Genomic DNA, 15,878 nt, shown 5'->3' with positions numbered 1-15,878 from the left:
ACGGCCTAAAAGGTGATTGGAGGATTCAGATTATAAATAAGGAGACGGTCACAACACACTCCACCCAATAATGTCTCTGTAGTAATGAGAACCCCCTAGCAACTATTATATCGAGGGGGATGGGGAGATTCCTGGTAAGGCCCCCCCCCCCAAAAAAAAAAAAAAGAAAAAAAAAAACCCTGCAACTCTTACTCTGGGCATTTTTTGGATCAGGACCCAACGGTGTCTAGAGCTTAAGAGTAAATGGAAGTGAGATGGCAATCATTCAGAGGGCTCTCTCCCCTCTGGTTTTGGATCAAGATGTATTTATTGAAGTTTCATTCTTAAATTTTCTTTTTTGTGCCAACTCAAGAGCACGATGCTATAACTGCCCCCTTGATTTTGATTCCTGAATCTGCCCCTTTATCTTGGCGATCGCTCAAAGTTTGCAAAAATACATTTTCTACACATGCACAATCCATACATAATATATCCAGAAGGCTCTACAGCGCCTGGTGCCAACACGATAAACACTAAACAAGGTGTCAGCTGTGACTTCTGCAGAACGCCAAACACTTATAAGAGAAAAAAAAGCTATAAGTTTATATAATAAATAGCGTTTTGAGGAAGACATTCCCCATAGAAGAGCCTGAAGGCCAAGCTCTGTCCCTTGTTCTGGATTTTGGAGTAAATTTCATTAGTTGTTCTCATCAACCAGGAATGAGATTGGTGTCCATCATATCTTACCGCCCCCGAGGGCTCATCTACCGATCTGATGTGAAGCCATCAGGCAAGATATCTGTAGAAGTTGGACCCAAGACCCCTCTGGTTCTAAAAGCCCAGAACTTTCATTAACGGAGCTCTCTGCAGTCATGTTTCCCATGTGGATTCAGAGAAGCCTTTTTTCCCCAAGTGGAACTAGTCTAAGCGTGACAATTTGTGTGTTTTCAGGTCTTTTTGTGCCTTTTGATGAGCCGTCGGCCTTAACTTTTCCACATTTCAAACTTACTCTTAATTTAAACTAAAAATGAAATGACAAATTGTATTTTTTTCGCTTTCCTTCCATTATTTTGAAATAGGACACGCTTACTGATTGCGCTGGGGCGGGGCTTTGCAAATGATTGGCGGTTGTTTATTTTTCTTAAAATTTTACAATTTTTATTTTTTCTATCAGTTGTCTCTCAAAAAGGTCAGAAGATTTTTTTTTTTTGGTCATTTGAAGTTAGAAGCATCCATAGCACACATGCACAAGGAGAGTCTCCAATTTATCACCGGGAATTGAGCAACCATTTTTTTTTTGAGCTCCAAAATAAAGAAACCTGGATATGGCTCCAATGACTGCATTCAGAGCCCATGGCTAAAGTGTAAATGTACCAGGACCTTCCAAAGCTTTTGGTCTTCAAGGAGACAAGTGGTAGGGTTGTGCTCTCCCCAATACTTTTAACTTTTTTCTTTTTCACAATTCCTACTCTACGGTCGGCTACAGACCAGACCATGAAAAATGTTGTGTTATCAGTTGACTCTTGACAACTTTCTGCTCATCTAATGTGTTAGGCATTTTCCCCGACAGCAGATGTTGCGGGAAAAAGAGGATCAGACCTGCTGAAGGTCAACATGGTCAAACCTTTTGACAGCCGTTTAAGGTGTATGGCCGGATTTAGGGTGAACTGGTCAGAAACACTTCTGCTTTTAAATTAAGAAGTGGTACAACAACAAAAAAAAAACATAAGGAGGGAAGTCTTGGAGCCGCAACTATTTGAGGATGCAGAATAATATCAGAAGACCTTACTTTGGATCCTAATCCATTTGTCCTCATGCGGCCTCACGGATATTCAGGCCTTTCCTTATGGAACTTTTGTGGCACAAACTTTTAGATTTCTCCGTCTACAGACTTGTTATTTGGAGCACGAGTTGCTCTGTAATCTTCAGATAAAGCATTCAAGTAAACATATAATGAATGAATGGAGAACCAAAAAACAGCAATTCTGGAGTTTGTTTTCCTCCTTTTACCATATGAGTTAGATCATTTTATAACTTGACAGATCAGACTTGAGGCCGCGCCAAATAGGTTTATTAGATTTTATTTTTTGCATTGGAAAAAGGAAGACTATACAAATCAAGCTTTTTTTTCTTAATCCCCTGGCAATCTTTTGATCACCTGAACTGAAGTATTGCAGTAGAGAAGTAAATGAATTAGGAGTACAAAGATGGTGGTGATTGAGGCCCGACACGGCAACCCACCAGCACACCGTCAAGATGGGCAATAGGCGAAAAGCTAGAAAGGATCCCCCCCATACTAGGCTTGTACCACTCAAGCACCACTGCCAGAAGAAAGTGGCATTTAAGTGGTTAAATACCAGCAATCAGAGCGAGCTGAGGGTCACTGCTGTGAGTCAGGTGTTGCGCACATTGGTATGGTGGATGTCATGAATGGGGTAAAGTACGTAGACTCCTTCATGGCATTTTTTTTATCCCTACTTATTTGCAGAAAAAAAAAAACCACTAACTTGCTAGTTTCATTAAGAATTTCACAATTTTCTTTCTACATCTTCTATGTGTCACTGTACATAGTCTGCAGAATAAGTTACCGGTGAGTTGGTCATCGAGCTTGTTCTGACCACAAGATCTGTAACCCTAAACTTTCTTATGTATGATCTTGTAAGCGGCTTCATGGTCACTTCTGCTTAGAAGAATTACAGACACTTTAGTCAGGACGAGCTCATTGACGTCACAGAGACACAGGATGGAGAATGCTCTCTACACATATTGGGCAATGTTGGGAGCTGCTGTGGGAGTTGGAGCTAAAAATTCATTTTTCACCCAGTGGAAACGTTTCTCGTCTCCTATAAAGTGGACAGTTTTAATGTTCCGGGATGATGTGATGGTGTGTCTAAGAGGTGCACATCTTGACAGCCATGTTTCAAAAACTGATACCCTTCTAAAATGAGCGAGTAGGTTAGCAGAAATAAGGGCCTACTCAAAAGAAGTAGAGCATTTCTAATGTTTATGGAACATCACAAGTTTTTCCACCCTAGACTTTGATGTAAATTGTTGGCTGCGCGTGTGTCATAAGGATTGGTGCCCTAACACTTATCAAAACTGGGGGTCCTTTCCCATCAGTGGTGGTCACAGTGGTCAGACACCCACCTGTCAGACATATAAAGTTCATAACACGGTTACTGCTAAAACATCACCTACAGGTTGCTCCTGACATTACCGAAGGGACCTGTGGAAGGAGAAGATTTACACTTGTCCAGTGACTCCTGACTTTGCATGCTCTTCACACATTCCACATCTGCATCACACGCACCACAATCCAAGTATCCAGATTGCTCACCTGGTCTTTAGTGGCACAAGTGGATTGTCAGCCGTCTGTGTCTCCAGAGGCAGAAACCGAGTGGCAGCCGTTGTCACACTACCCGCCACAGAAGAGTGCAATCCCGACAGAGTTGCTGTGTGGGTATTTGTTGTTGTAGTGGCACCAGAGGTGGTCAGAAGCATGATTGGAGAGGGGAAGCTTGATGGTTTAGGGTTTGGGGCAGTTGGTAGGGAAGGAGTGGAGAAGGCCAGAGGTTGGCTGCCATGCAGGTAAGGAGCTTTCACATCAGTTGGAAAATTTGTAAGAGCTGTACGTGCGTGAAGGTCTTTGAAGCTAGTCTCTTCTTGTAACGATGACCCAGAGCTTCGACTACTTCCAGAGTGTTCAATAACAAAGGGGTTTGTGTGACTGAAGAACGTAGTTCTGTCAGCTGAAGTAAAGGGATTTCCTGGTGATGGCAAACTTTGGACACCATTTTGGTCTAGCTGGTTAGAGTCTGTTCTCCAGAAGTCTTCATTTTTAAAGTCTACAATGATATCTGCTGACCAGGAAGACTGTTGGCTTATAGAATAACCATGTTGGCTATCGTTTTGTAAAGCATTGACATCGGACTCAAGCCTATGGGCTTGTAACGCATTAGGTAGTGAAGTAACAGATTCTATATCCCGTAGGGATAGCAAGCCTTCAATCTTACCATGTTCTAACTCAAGTCTTTTCTCAGAATTTAGGTTACTTACATTTCCATCACTAGCACCCTTATGTTTTGGCAAATTTGCTCTGGTGTCCAGTTCTATCACACGTGAAGGTATTTGCTCCTCCAAGGCAGACCAAAACACAGTGTCAGACTGGTCACCTTTCTTGGATAGGCTAGACAATACACATCGGCTTACGTTTGGTATATTTGTCAATGGCAAAGGTTTTTGAAAGGTGAAGTCCTCATTATTCAGTTTCTCTCCCCCTAATATAATGTTGGATGGTTTAGATGGGCTTTGGTTAATTAGCTCCAATTTATCAGAGCCTTCATGGGGACTTAAAAGGTCTGTGTCTAGTGAGACGGTCGATGGGCAAGTCCTGAACTGCTCTGTTGTCGTTACTTCATTTGCATCTAACAGGTGTTCCCCATTAAGAGCACCCAAATCATTATTTTCTTCCCTTAAATTAGTCAAAAGGTCCTTGGTGGTGGATTGGATGTCCTCAGTAAAAGCTCCCAACACTGGGCTCCCTATCTCAATTACAGGACAACAGGCCACTGGAGAGACCATTTGTTTGTAAACCCCCATGTTTTGCTCTTGCACATGTTCCTCTGGGTTCTCCATTTGTTTTCCAGTGGTGAACTGATGACTTGTTTGTTTGCAATTATAATCTCCAGTCTCTAACTCTTCAAAAGAAGAAGATGACAGCACTAGCCGAGGTGGCTTGGGGGGTGCCACAAACCCTACATTGGTACTAATGGCCTGCTCTTTAATTATCTCCTTAACCTTTTCATTAAGCACGACTTTGTGATCAACATTTATCCTTTCGGGATTGGGTTTGGTTGAGACTTGTTCTTTTGACTCTTTGGCCACCTGCGTTTTATGTATGTCAATTCCACTTCCCACCACCTCTAGTGCACTTTCCCCAATGAGAACCATGGTAGGAGAGTCCTCTGTTTGAATCTGAGAATCCAGTCTAGTTACGTCTCCTCCGCCCACCATGTTGTGCTCCATCAATAGGAGTGGTTGGATGGTTGCCATCTTGTCGTATGAGTCAAGTACTGCCGTGTCTACACTACGAGGGGCATGAATTAATGTATTCTGATCTTTAGAAGAAGTATCTGTAGATAAATTACCAAAAGACTTAAGTCCTGTAGGCCCAGCAGATGAAACATATGGTAGAGGAAAGTTGGGCAAGGCAGACAGTTCATCATTTTTCAAAATTTCAGGCCAACATATGTCAAGATTAGCATTATTTGGTTGGAGGTTAAGCCATTCACCCATCTCTTGAGGAATTCTAAACAAGTCAGCAGTCAACTGTTTGCCTAATGGAGAAGACAATGAATATTTCTCAAAGTCATGTGTGATATTATGGTCTTCAGGTTCTGTTGACTGTTGGTAATTACTAGATGTAGGCTGTAATCGGCTTGAAGCAAGGGCATCAAATTGCTCTTCCCATCCCGAAACCACCGCTGCTTCCGATGTGAAGCTTTGGGTCAGATGCCATTCTGGACGACCACCAGCTACTTCCAAGTTGTCGCAATCTCCTTGATTCGAGTATACATTCAGGTCTTCATTACAGGTCAATGGACTGTGTTCCTCCACAAGAGAAGAGCCCCTTTCAGCAGCTTCTGAGGTAGCAATAGACCCAGAGGGAAAACTAGAGAAAAAGTGAGTAGGTGAAGAAGTATTTAGTAACTGGTCAGAAAGGAAGTCCTCAAAAAAAGGGTTGTTCTGTAGAGAGTTCAGAAATGGGTTGCTAGCAGACAGGCTCCCAAAGACACCATTAGGAGAAGCTCTAAGAAGGTTAGTTCTAGGCAAAGCAGAAGCATCTACTACAGCTGTAGAGGGGGCAAAAAGGATTGGGGAGAAGTGGGAAGCAGAGGAGCTGGTTTCTACCTGAGGAGACACATCCAGGCTGTGGAGGAAGACAAAACAGTCCTCCGGGTTAGTGCCAAACAAAAACATGGACTAGGTTACGCTCGCACAAACTAAGGACTGATTGGAAGTACAACAAAGGTTCTGAAGTGAGTGATATCAGTGGAAGAGGGTCTCCGAAAATGAGTGATTGGGGTACAGTGCAAGGCAATTAGGGGGTTACTCACATCTAACAAGGCAAATCTGGATGAAGTATGAAAATCACACACAATATTAAAATTAAAAAAAAATAAAAAAGTCAACATAAAATACCATTACAGCATTAGATCCCTCTTCAAGCCTATACCTCAGTTGCCCACACTTTACTTGGCTATTCCTCCCATCTCCACCATAATAATGTGGGCTTTGAAAGGGTTATAGGCCATTTTAATTGCCAGTGGATCCGTTATATCGAATTCCAAAGAACAGATCCTTCATCCCTTCAAGGTCTGATATAGGGAATGGGGGAGAGTCGGGACATTTCCATACATACAAGATAGTTCATCGGCTCGGCCAACTTTTATTTAAGGCCATATTCATATCTTATCACTCTGCTGGACGGAGCAGAATCGAATGTGTTGCTGGGGAGTGACTGGCCAAAATGTGAGCTGAGGCAAAAAGACACGTGTCGGGTCTTTCTCCAGATGGAGATTGCATGTGTAAGCTAGGAAAGCTGAGCAGTCTGTTTGTGGGAGCTGCAGAGAATCATGTTGCGGTTGCAGCCTGTTCAGTGTGGACTGTGCCCGGAGCTGAAGACTGCTGTCTGGTGGCATCAGGCCTCTTCCGTGTATGAAGTTTGCTCCAGGAGAAACTTCAAGGACCAATTATTTGGGAGAGTGTGCACTGACATATGTGCCCTACTAAACAAACTGTTGTTTTGCTGTGATAACTTCATGCCCAGAAGAGTCCGTTTGTGGATTTTTATTGCTTGGAGGAGGTTTCATCCTGCTGTGGAACCATGGCGTCATATAGACCCCAGCACTGAAAAAAACTGAAATATTTCTAAAACTGGTCAATCTCCGACATTGACCTTCTATTTATTTTCAACTAACATATTTCTGCTTATGTTGATGATATTTTGAATTGGTTTTTCAATTTTGTTTCAAAGTTAATTTTCAATTTTCTGTGTTTGGGACTCTCCGGATCCCATAGTACCTTTATTGTCAGACATTTTTTTGAATATTTTCTGTTTATTCACAGGTTTTATAATAGAATTGTTAATAAACGATGGCTAGTTCCAAGTGACGCCAGCAGTGTTACAGGACAGCGCAAACTGTGCTACGTTTGTCCTCGATCGAAGGACAAAAAGAAGAGATTTGTTCATTTGTGAAGAACATGGCACTATGGCGTGCAGTGAATGCAAGGCCTACATTTATTGCCAGATCATTCGTTGTCATTATGTTTTTATGAAAATCCACACACTTGCAGTTATTGTGCATTTTTTTATTGAATTTGAATACTTTTAGTAATTAGTAAAGCATTTTGGTATACATTTCAGTTTGTGTTTGATGATGACAAATAAAGCACTTCGATTTTGAGCCTGGGGTCATATAAACCCCTTGCTACCAAAGCAGTGATTTTTTTTTTCCATGGTTCCACAGCAGGGTTAAGAAGGCAATAAAATTGCAACTGTTTGGACCAAACCGGATTGCCTGTGTGAACGCGACCTAATCAAGTGAATCCCTACAGTACACATCAGAAGTCTTCTCTGGTGTATACCCTAAACGGAGGATGTGACAGATGCTACACAGAAGAATCAGTCACCCATAGTCCATAATGGCTTCCTATAACATACAGCGAAGGAAATCATTATTTGATCCCTTGCTGATTTTGTAAGTTTGCCAACTGACAGACATGCGCTGTCTGTCTAGAATTAGGTTAATTTTAAACACAGAGATACAGGCGCTTCTCACAAAGATAATTATCAAAAAGTTAAATTTCAGTTCCTCAATACAAAAGTGAATCTCATATTCTATAGAGTCATTACACACAGTGATTTCAAGTGTTTATTTCTGTTAATGTTGATGATTATGGCTTACAGCTAGGAAAAACCCAAAAGTCATTATCTCAATAAATTAGAATAATTACCGAATATACTTGAGTATAAGCCGACCCCCTAATTTTGCCACAAAAAAACTGGGAAAACTTAATGACTCAAGTATAAGCCTAGGGTGGAAAATGCAGCAGCTACCGGTAAATGTCAAAAGTAAAAATAGATACCAATAAAAGTAAAATTGAGACATCAGTAGGTTAAGTGTTTTTGAATATCCATATTGAATCAGGAGCCCCATATAATGCTCCATAAAGTTTATGATGGCCCCATAAGATGCTCCATATTAAAATACGCCCCATATAATCCTGCATAAATGCTGATTATGCCCCCATAAGATGCTCCATACAGACATTTGCCCCGTATAATGCTCCACAAATGTGGATTATGGCCCCATAAGATGCTCCATACAGATATTTGCCCCATATAACGCTGCACATGGCCACATAAAGATGCTCCATACAGATATTTGCCCCATATAATACTGCACATGGCCCCATATAATGCTGCACATAGCCCCATACAGATATTTGCCCCATATAATGCTGCACATGGCCCCATACAGATGTTTGCCCCCATATAATGCTGCACATGGTCCCATAAGATGCTCCATACATATATTGTCCCATATAATGCTGCACATGGCCCCATACAGATGTTTGCCCCATATAATGCTGCACATGGCCACATAAGATGCTCCATACAGATGTTTGCCCCATATAATGCTGCACATGGCCACATAAGATGCTCCATACAGATATTTGCCCCCATATCATGCTGCACATGGCCCCATAAGATGCTCCATACAGATAGGAACCCCCATATAACGCTGCACATGGTCCCATACAGATGCCCCATACAGATATTTGCCCCCATATCATGCTGCACATGGCCCCATAAGATGCTCCATACAGATATTTGCCCCATATAATGCTCCATACAGATATTTGCCCCCATATCATGCTGCACATGGCCACATACAGATGCTCCATACAGATATTTGCCCTATATAATGCTGCACATGGCCACATAAGATGCCCCATACAGATATTTGCCCCATATAATGCTGCACATGGCCACATAAGATGCCCCATACAGATATTTGCCCCATATAATGCTGCACATGGCCACATACAGATACCACATACAGATATTTGCCCTATATAATGCTGCACATGGCCACATAAGATGCCCTATACAGATATTTGCCCCATATAATGCTGCACATGGCCCCATATAATGCTGCACATGGCCCCATACAGATATTTGCCCCATATAATGCTGCACATGGCCCCATAAGATGCCCCATACAGATGTTTGCTCCCATATAATGCTGCACATGGTCCCATAAGATGCTCCATACATATATTGTCCCATATAATGCTGCACATGGCCCCATACAGATGTTTGCCCCATATAATGCTGCACATGGCCACATAAGATGCTCCATACAGATGTTTGCCCCATATAATGCTGCACATGGCCACATAAGATGCTCCATACAGATATTTGCCCCCATATCATGCTGCACATGGCCCCATAAGATGCTCCATACAGATAGGAACCCCCATATAACGCTGCACATGGTCCCATACAGATGCCCCATACAGATATTTGCCCCCATATCATGCTGCACATGGCCCCATAAGATGCTCCATACAGATATTTGCCCCATATAATGCTCCATACAGATATTTGCCCCCATATCATGCTGCACATGGCCACATACAGATGCTCCATACAGATATTTGCCCTATATAATGCTGCACATGGCCACATAAGATGCCCCATACAGATATTTGCCCCATATAATGCTGCACATGGCCACATAAGATGCCCCATACAGATATTTGCCCCATATAATGCTGCACATGGCCACATACAGATACCACATACAGATATTTGCCCCATATAATGCTGCACATGGCCACATAAGATGCCCCATACAGATATTTGCCCCATATAATGCTGCACATGGCCACATACAGATACCACATACAGATATTTGCCCCATATAATGCTGCACATGGCCACATAAGATGCCCTATACAGATATTTGCCCCCGGCACTTGCTATAGTCACCTGCTCCCCGTTCCACCGCAGGGCGCCGCTGTGTCTTCCCCATACTCTGCACCGATGTTCAGGAAGACGGCGCGCACTAATCGCGTCACCGCGTCCTCTGACCTGAGCGTCACTGCGGAAGACACAGCGGCGCCGATGGTGGAACGAGGAGCAGGTGAGTATCGCACACTGCTCCTGTCATACTCACCTGTTCCTGGCGCCGTCGCTGCACGTCTGTTCCCCGGCGCCGCATTTTCTTCCTGTAGTGAGCGGTCACCGTTACCGCTCATTACAGTTATGAATATGCGGCTCCACCCCTATGAGTGACCAAGTGACCGCTCACTACAGGAAGAAGCTGCAGCGCTGGGGAAGCAGGGACCTGCAGAAACCGCGCAAGGAGCAGGTGAGTATAATTAGACAGCCCCCGCTCCCCCTCCCCTCCGTATGACTCGAGTATAAGCCGAGAGGGGGACTTTTAGCCCAAAAAAGTGGGCTGAAAAGCTCGGCTTATACTCGAGTATATACGGTAACAAAGAACACCTGTAAAGGCTCCTAAGCATTTATAAAGGCCCCTTAGTCTCTTTCAGTAGCTCCACAATCATGGGGAAGACTGCTGACTTGGCAGAGGTCCAGAAGGCGTCACTGACACTCCACAAGGAGGGTAAGCCACAAAAATGTCATTGCTAAAGAAGCCGGCTGTTCAGAGTGCTGTATCCAAGAAAATTAATGGAAAGTTGAGTGGAAGGAAAAAGTGTGGTAGAAAAAGGTGCACAAGCAACCGGGATAACCGCAGCCTAGAAAGGATTGTTAAGAAAAGGCCATTCAATAATGTGGGGGAGATTCACAAGGAGTGGACTGCTGCTGGAGTCATTGCTCCAAGAGCCACCACACACAGACGTCTCCAGGACATGGGCTACAAGTGTCACATTCCTTGTGTCCGGCCACTCATGACCAATAGACAACGCCAGAAGTGTCTTACCTGGGCCAAGGAGAAGAAGAACTGGACTGTTGTCAGGGGTCCAAGGTGTTGTGTTCAGATGAAAGTAAATTTTGCATTTAATTTGGAATTGAGAGTCCTCAGTGGTTGATACCTTTTAATGGCTAACTGAAGAGATGGTAACAAATTGCAGCTTTCGAGACTACACAGGTCTCTTCATCAGGCAAAGACTAATACAAATTCTGAAGAATCACATATTTATGCACAACATAGCACAGAAATAATGCCATAGATAAGACAGGTGACGTTAAGCAGAACTACCATTATGCGAGTGCTGAACAGTTATGTCCATAAATATTGGAGCAGTTCATATGGTATTTTTCTGTGCTGTGTTGTGTATAAATATGTGATTCTTCTGAATTTCTATTAGTCAATGCCCGATAAAGAGACCTGTGAAGTCTCGAAAGCTGCAATTTGTTACCATCTTTTCAGTTGGCCATTAAAAAGGTATCAACCACTGAGGACTCTCAATTCTAAATATTTTTCTATCCACTGGCCAACATGGTACAAAGAATATATATCTTTCCTGTATTTCATTTGGAAATCAAGGTCCCAGAGTCTGGAGGAATAGTGGAGAGGCCACAATCCAAGCTGCTGGAGGTCTAGTGTGAAGTCTCCACCATCAGTGATGGTTTGGGGAGCCATGTCATCTGCTGGTGTAGGTACACTGTGCTTTATCAAGACCAAAGTCAGCGCAGCTGTCTACCAAGACTTCATGCTTCCATCTGCCGACAAGCTTTATGGAGATGGAAATGTCATTCTCCAGCAGGACTTGGCCCCTGTCCACACTGCCAAAAGTACCAATACCTGGTGTACAAACAAGAGTATCACTGGGCTTGATTGGCAGCAAACTCACCTGACCTTAACCCCATAGAGAATCTATGGAGTATTGTCAAGAGGAAGATGAGACACCAGACAACAATGCAGACGAGCTGATGGCTGCTATCAAAGCAACCTGGGCTTCCATAACCCCTCAGCAGTGCCACAGGCTGGTCGCCTCCATGCCACGCCGCATTGATGCAGTAATTGATGCACAAGGAGCTCCGACCAAGTATTGAGGGCATTTACTGAACATACATTTCAGTAGGGAACATTTTAGATTTTAAAATCATTTTTTTCAACCTGGTGTTATAAAGTATTCTAATTTATTGAGATAATGACTTTTGGGTTCTCATTGGCTGTAAGCCATAATATAGTAACATAGTTAGTAAGGCCGAAAAAAGACATTTGTCCATCCAGTTCAGCCTATATTACATCATAATAAATCCCCAGATCTACGTCCTTCTACAGAACCTAATAATTGTATGATACAATATTGTTCTGCTCCAGGAAGACATCCAGGCCTCTCTTGAACCCCTCGACTGAGTTCGCCATCACCACCTCCTCAGGAATAGTAACATAGAACAAAACAACAGGCAAATGTGGGATTTGAACCCAGGAAAAGCTCCATTGGAGAGTCCACAGCCGGCAGCCTTACCATTGTACCACAAGCTCAAGTGATCATCAACATTAACTGAAATAAACACTTGAAATAGATCACTGTGTGTGTAATGACTATATAATATACGAGTTTCAGGTTTTGTATTAAAGAACTGCAATAAATCAACTTTTTGATGATATTCTAATTTTGTGAGAAGCCCCTGTAGAATACCAAAAAATAAAATCCAGAAAGCACATTTAATTTATACAAATTAATTTGCATTTTGCAGTGAGAAATATAAGGAGTTCTGGCTCCTACAGACCGGTTAGACGCTCCTAATCAACTCGTTACCTGCATTGCAGACAGCTGCCTTACTCTGTCAGACTCTATCCTCTACAACATGGGCAACACCAAAGAGCTTTATAAGGATGACAGGGACAAGATCATAGAGCTGCACAAAGCTGGACTGGTCTACAGAACCATAAGTAAGACGCTGGGTGAGGAGGAGACAACTGTTGGTGCATTAGTAAGAAAATGGAAGAAATACAAAATGACTGTCAATCGACATCGATCTGGGGCACCATGCAAAATCTCACCTCGTGGGGTATCCTTGATCATGAGGAAGGCGAGAGATCAGCCTAAAAGTACACAGGCAGCTGGGACCACAGTCACCAAGAAAACCATTGGTAACACATTGTACCGTTAAGGCTTAAAGCCTTGCAGTGCCCATAAGGTCCCCCTGCTCAAGAAGGCACATGTGCAGGCCCATCTGGAGTTTACCAATGAACATCTGGATGATGCTGTGAGTGATTGGGAGAAGGTGCTGTGGTCAGAGGAGACAAATTGAGGTCTCTGGCATTAACTCAACTTGCAGTGTTTGGAGGAAGAGAAATGCTGCCTATGACCCAAAGAACACCATTCCCACTGTCAAGCATGGAGGTGGAAACATTATGTTTCGGGGTTTTTCTCTGCTAAGGGCACAGGACTACTTCATCGCATCAATGGGAGAATGGATGGAGCCATGTACCGTAAAATCCTGAGTGATGACCTCCTTCCGTCCACCAGGACATTAAAAATGGGTCATGGCTGGGTCTGCCAGCAAGACAATGACCCAACACATACAGCCAAGGCAACTAAAGGAGTGGCTCAAAAAGCAGCACATTAAGAGCATTGAGCGGCCTAGCCAGTCTCCAGACCTTAATCCCATAGAAAACTTATGGAGGGAGTCGCCAAGCGACAGCCTCAAAATCTTAATGATTTAGAGAAGATCTGTAAAGAGGAGTGGAGCAAAATTCCTCCAGACATGTGCGCAAACCTCATCATCAGCTACAAATAAGGTCTGACTGCTGTGCTTGCCAACAAGGGTATTACCACCAATTATTAAGTCTTGTTTGCCAGAGGGATCAAATTCTCATTTCTCACTGCAAAATGCAAATAAATTTATACAATGTGATTATCTGGATTTTACTTTTGATATTCTCTCAATGATAAAGTTACCCTTAAAATTATATACTGTTCATGTCCTTGTCAGTGGGCAAACTTATCAAATCAACAAGGGTTCAAATCAGGGTGGATAAAAATCAATGTTTTTTTTTTTAAAAATAAAAAAATAAAAAAAAAATCGGATTTTTTTTATTTAAATCGGATTTTTTTCAATAAACTGCTTTTTGAGGAAAATATTTTACCATCCAAAGGTTCTTCCATCATGAGATAAAGCTGAGTTGTTTAACTCAGTAGAATAAAGGCTGTATATGTGTAACATTCACAATGCCATGCTCTTCCAGAGGTTTCTGTAGGATTAGTGGGCAGTTTCTCTCCTATATTATCACAGACGCTCGCTTTACTTACGCAGTTCTCAAAACTGAATTTGACTCCGCAGAGGTCCCAGCCTCTTCTTCACGGCAAAAATGTTACAACATGAACAGAGTTGAGAAAAAGACCTTAATCCTATTGTTCTACAAACCTATGAATACAGAATCAACCCCTTCAGTGCCAAGTCCAAGAAGTTAGACAATATGTTTCTGATTGTTTGGAGTGGAATAGATCTGCACAACACAAGAAGAATGTGAATCTAAGTGTGAGGAGGAGGAAGGGCAAGCAGACAAGAAAATGAAAGTGAAACTTTGAGCACAATACTGCAGCATAGCCACAGACAGACAAGTCTGGATCTGTTTGTGTGTACGATCTGAGGTTTATTACATTCTTTCCTTATAATGGCAGCAGGCCGTAAAAGAGACCCAGTTTGGGAATATTTTAATGAAGCTCCTTCGCCTATCGGTAAGGCAGGCATGCGTGCAAAATGCAAACGATGCAACAAAGAGATGCAAGGCCTGGTGGCGCGAATGAGGCCACATCATGAGAAGTGCGGTGATGAAGATGAGTGGCATGGATCATGAGAAGTGCGGTGATGAAGATGAGCCATCTTCATCACCGCACTTCTCATGATGTTGCCTCATTCGCGCCACCAGGCCTTGTATCTCTTTGTTGCATCGTTGGCATTTTGCACGCATGCCTGCCTTACCGATAGGCGAAGGAGCTTCATTAAAATATTCCCAAACTGGGTCTCTCTTACGGCCTGCTGCCATTATAAGGAAAGAATGTAATAAACCTCAGATCGTACACACAAACAGATCCAGACTTGTCTGTCTGTGGCTATGCTGCAGTATTGTGCTCAAAGTTTCACTTTCATTTTCTTGTCTGCTTGCCCTTCCTCCTCCTCACACTTAGATTTACATTCTTCTTGTGTTGTGCAGATCTATTACACTCCAAACAATCAGAAACATTGTCTAACTTCTTGGACTTGGCACTGAAGGGGTTGATTCTGTATTCATAGGTTTGTAGAACAATAGGATTAAGGTCTTTTTCTCAACTCTGTTCATGTTGTAACATTTTTGCCGTGAAGAAGAGGCTGGGACCTCTGCAGAGTCAAATTCAGTTAGGTAGAAACTTTGATTTAAATCACTGATTTAAATCAAGCCTTACTGACTAGTGATTTAAATCGTGATTTAAATCAGTTAGATTTAAATCAAATCCACCCTGGTTCAAATACTTATTTCCTTCACTGTATGTGTTGTGAGTCAGAGCTCTCTGCTGTCTCACCATTTAGACAGTTCTATGAGACTTCCTGCTTCTTAGAGATACAACTGTGGAGAGCAGGGGGAGACCAAGTGTGCAGCACGGTAACAAGGGTAATCTACGCTTCTAAATGCTATAGGATGTCCTAAGAAGCAATGTTAGGTGGATCCCTGTATTGTATGGAGCAGGAGAAGCAGTAGAGGTAAATCCTTCAGCCTTCTCTTTGTGGTTTGGCTGCTGCTGGCTTTATACAGTAAAAAGACTCCGATTAAAGGGGTTTTCCAGTTGAAGAAAAAGCATGCATTCTCTATACATACGTGACTGCATACCGACGAATCGTGACAGCATGGATGTGCACAATTCCCCTG

The 15,878-nt window shown here is 42.8% G+C and overlaps 1 protein-coding gene across 2 annotated transcripts in view; it reads right to left on the bottom strand.

The window, feature by feature from the left end:
* Nucleotides 1-15,878, bottom strand: part of LOC138657360 (rab11 family-interacting protein 1-like) — a 62,614-nt gene that overhangs the window by 8,820 nt on the left and 37,916 nt on the right. For both annotated transcript variants that reach the window (XM_069745101.1, XM_069745103.1), the window contains exon 5: nucleotides 3,317-5,650. In XM_069745101.1, coding sequence (XP_069601202.1) covers nucleotides 3,317-5,650 — 2,334 coding nt within the window. The remainder of the gene's footprint in view (nucleotides 1-3,316; nucleotides 5,651-15,878) is intronic.

This window comes from Ranitomeya imitator, chromosome 1 (assembly GCF_032444005.1).
Source record: "Ranitomeya imitator isolate aRanImi1 chromosome 1, aRanImi1.pri, whole genome shotgun sequence".
Classification (NCBI taxonomy): domain Eukaryota; kingdom Metazoa; phylum Chordata; class Amphibia; order Anura; family Dendrobatidae; genus Ranitomeya; species Ranitomeya imitator.
This window is presented reverse-complemented; position numbering and strand designations above follow the sequence as displayed.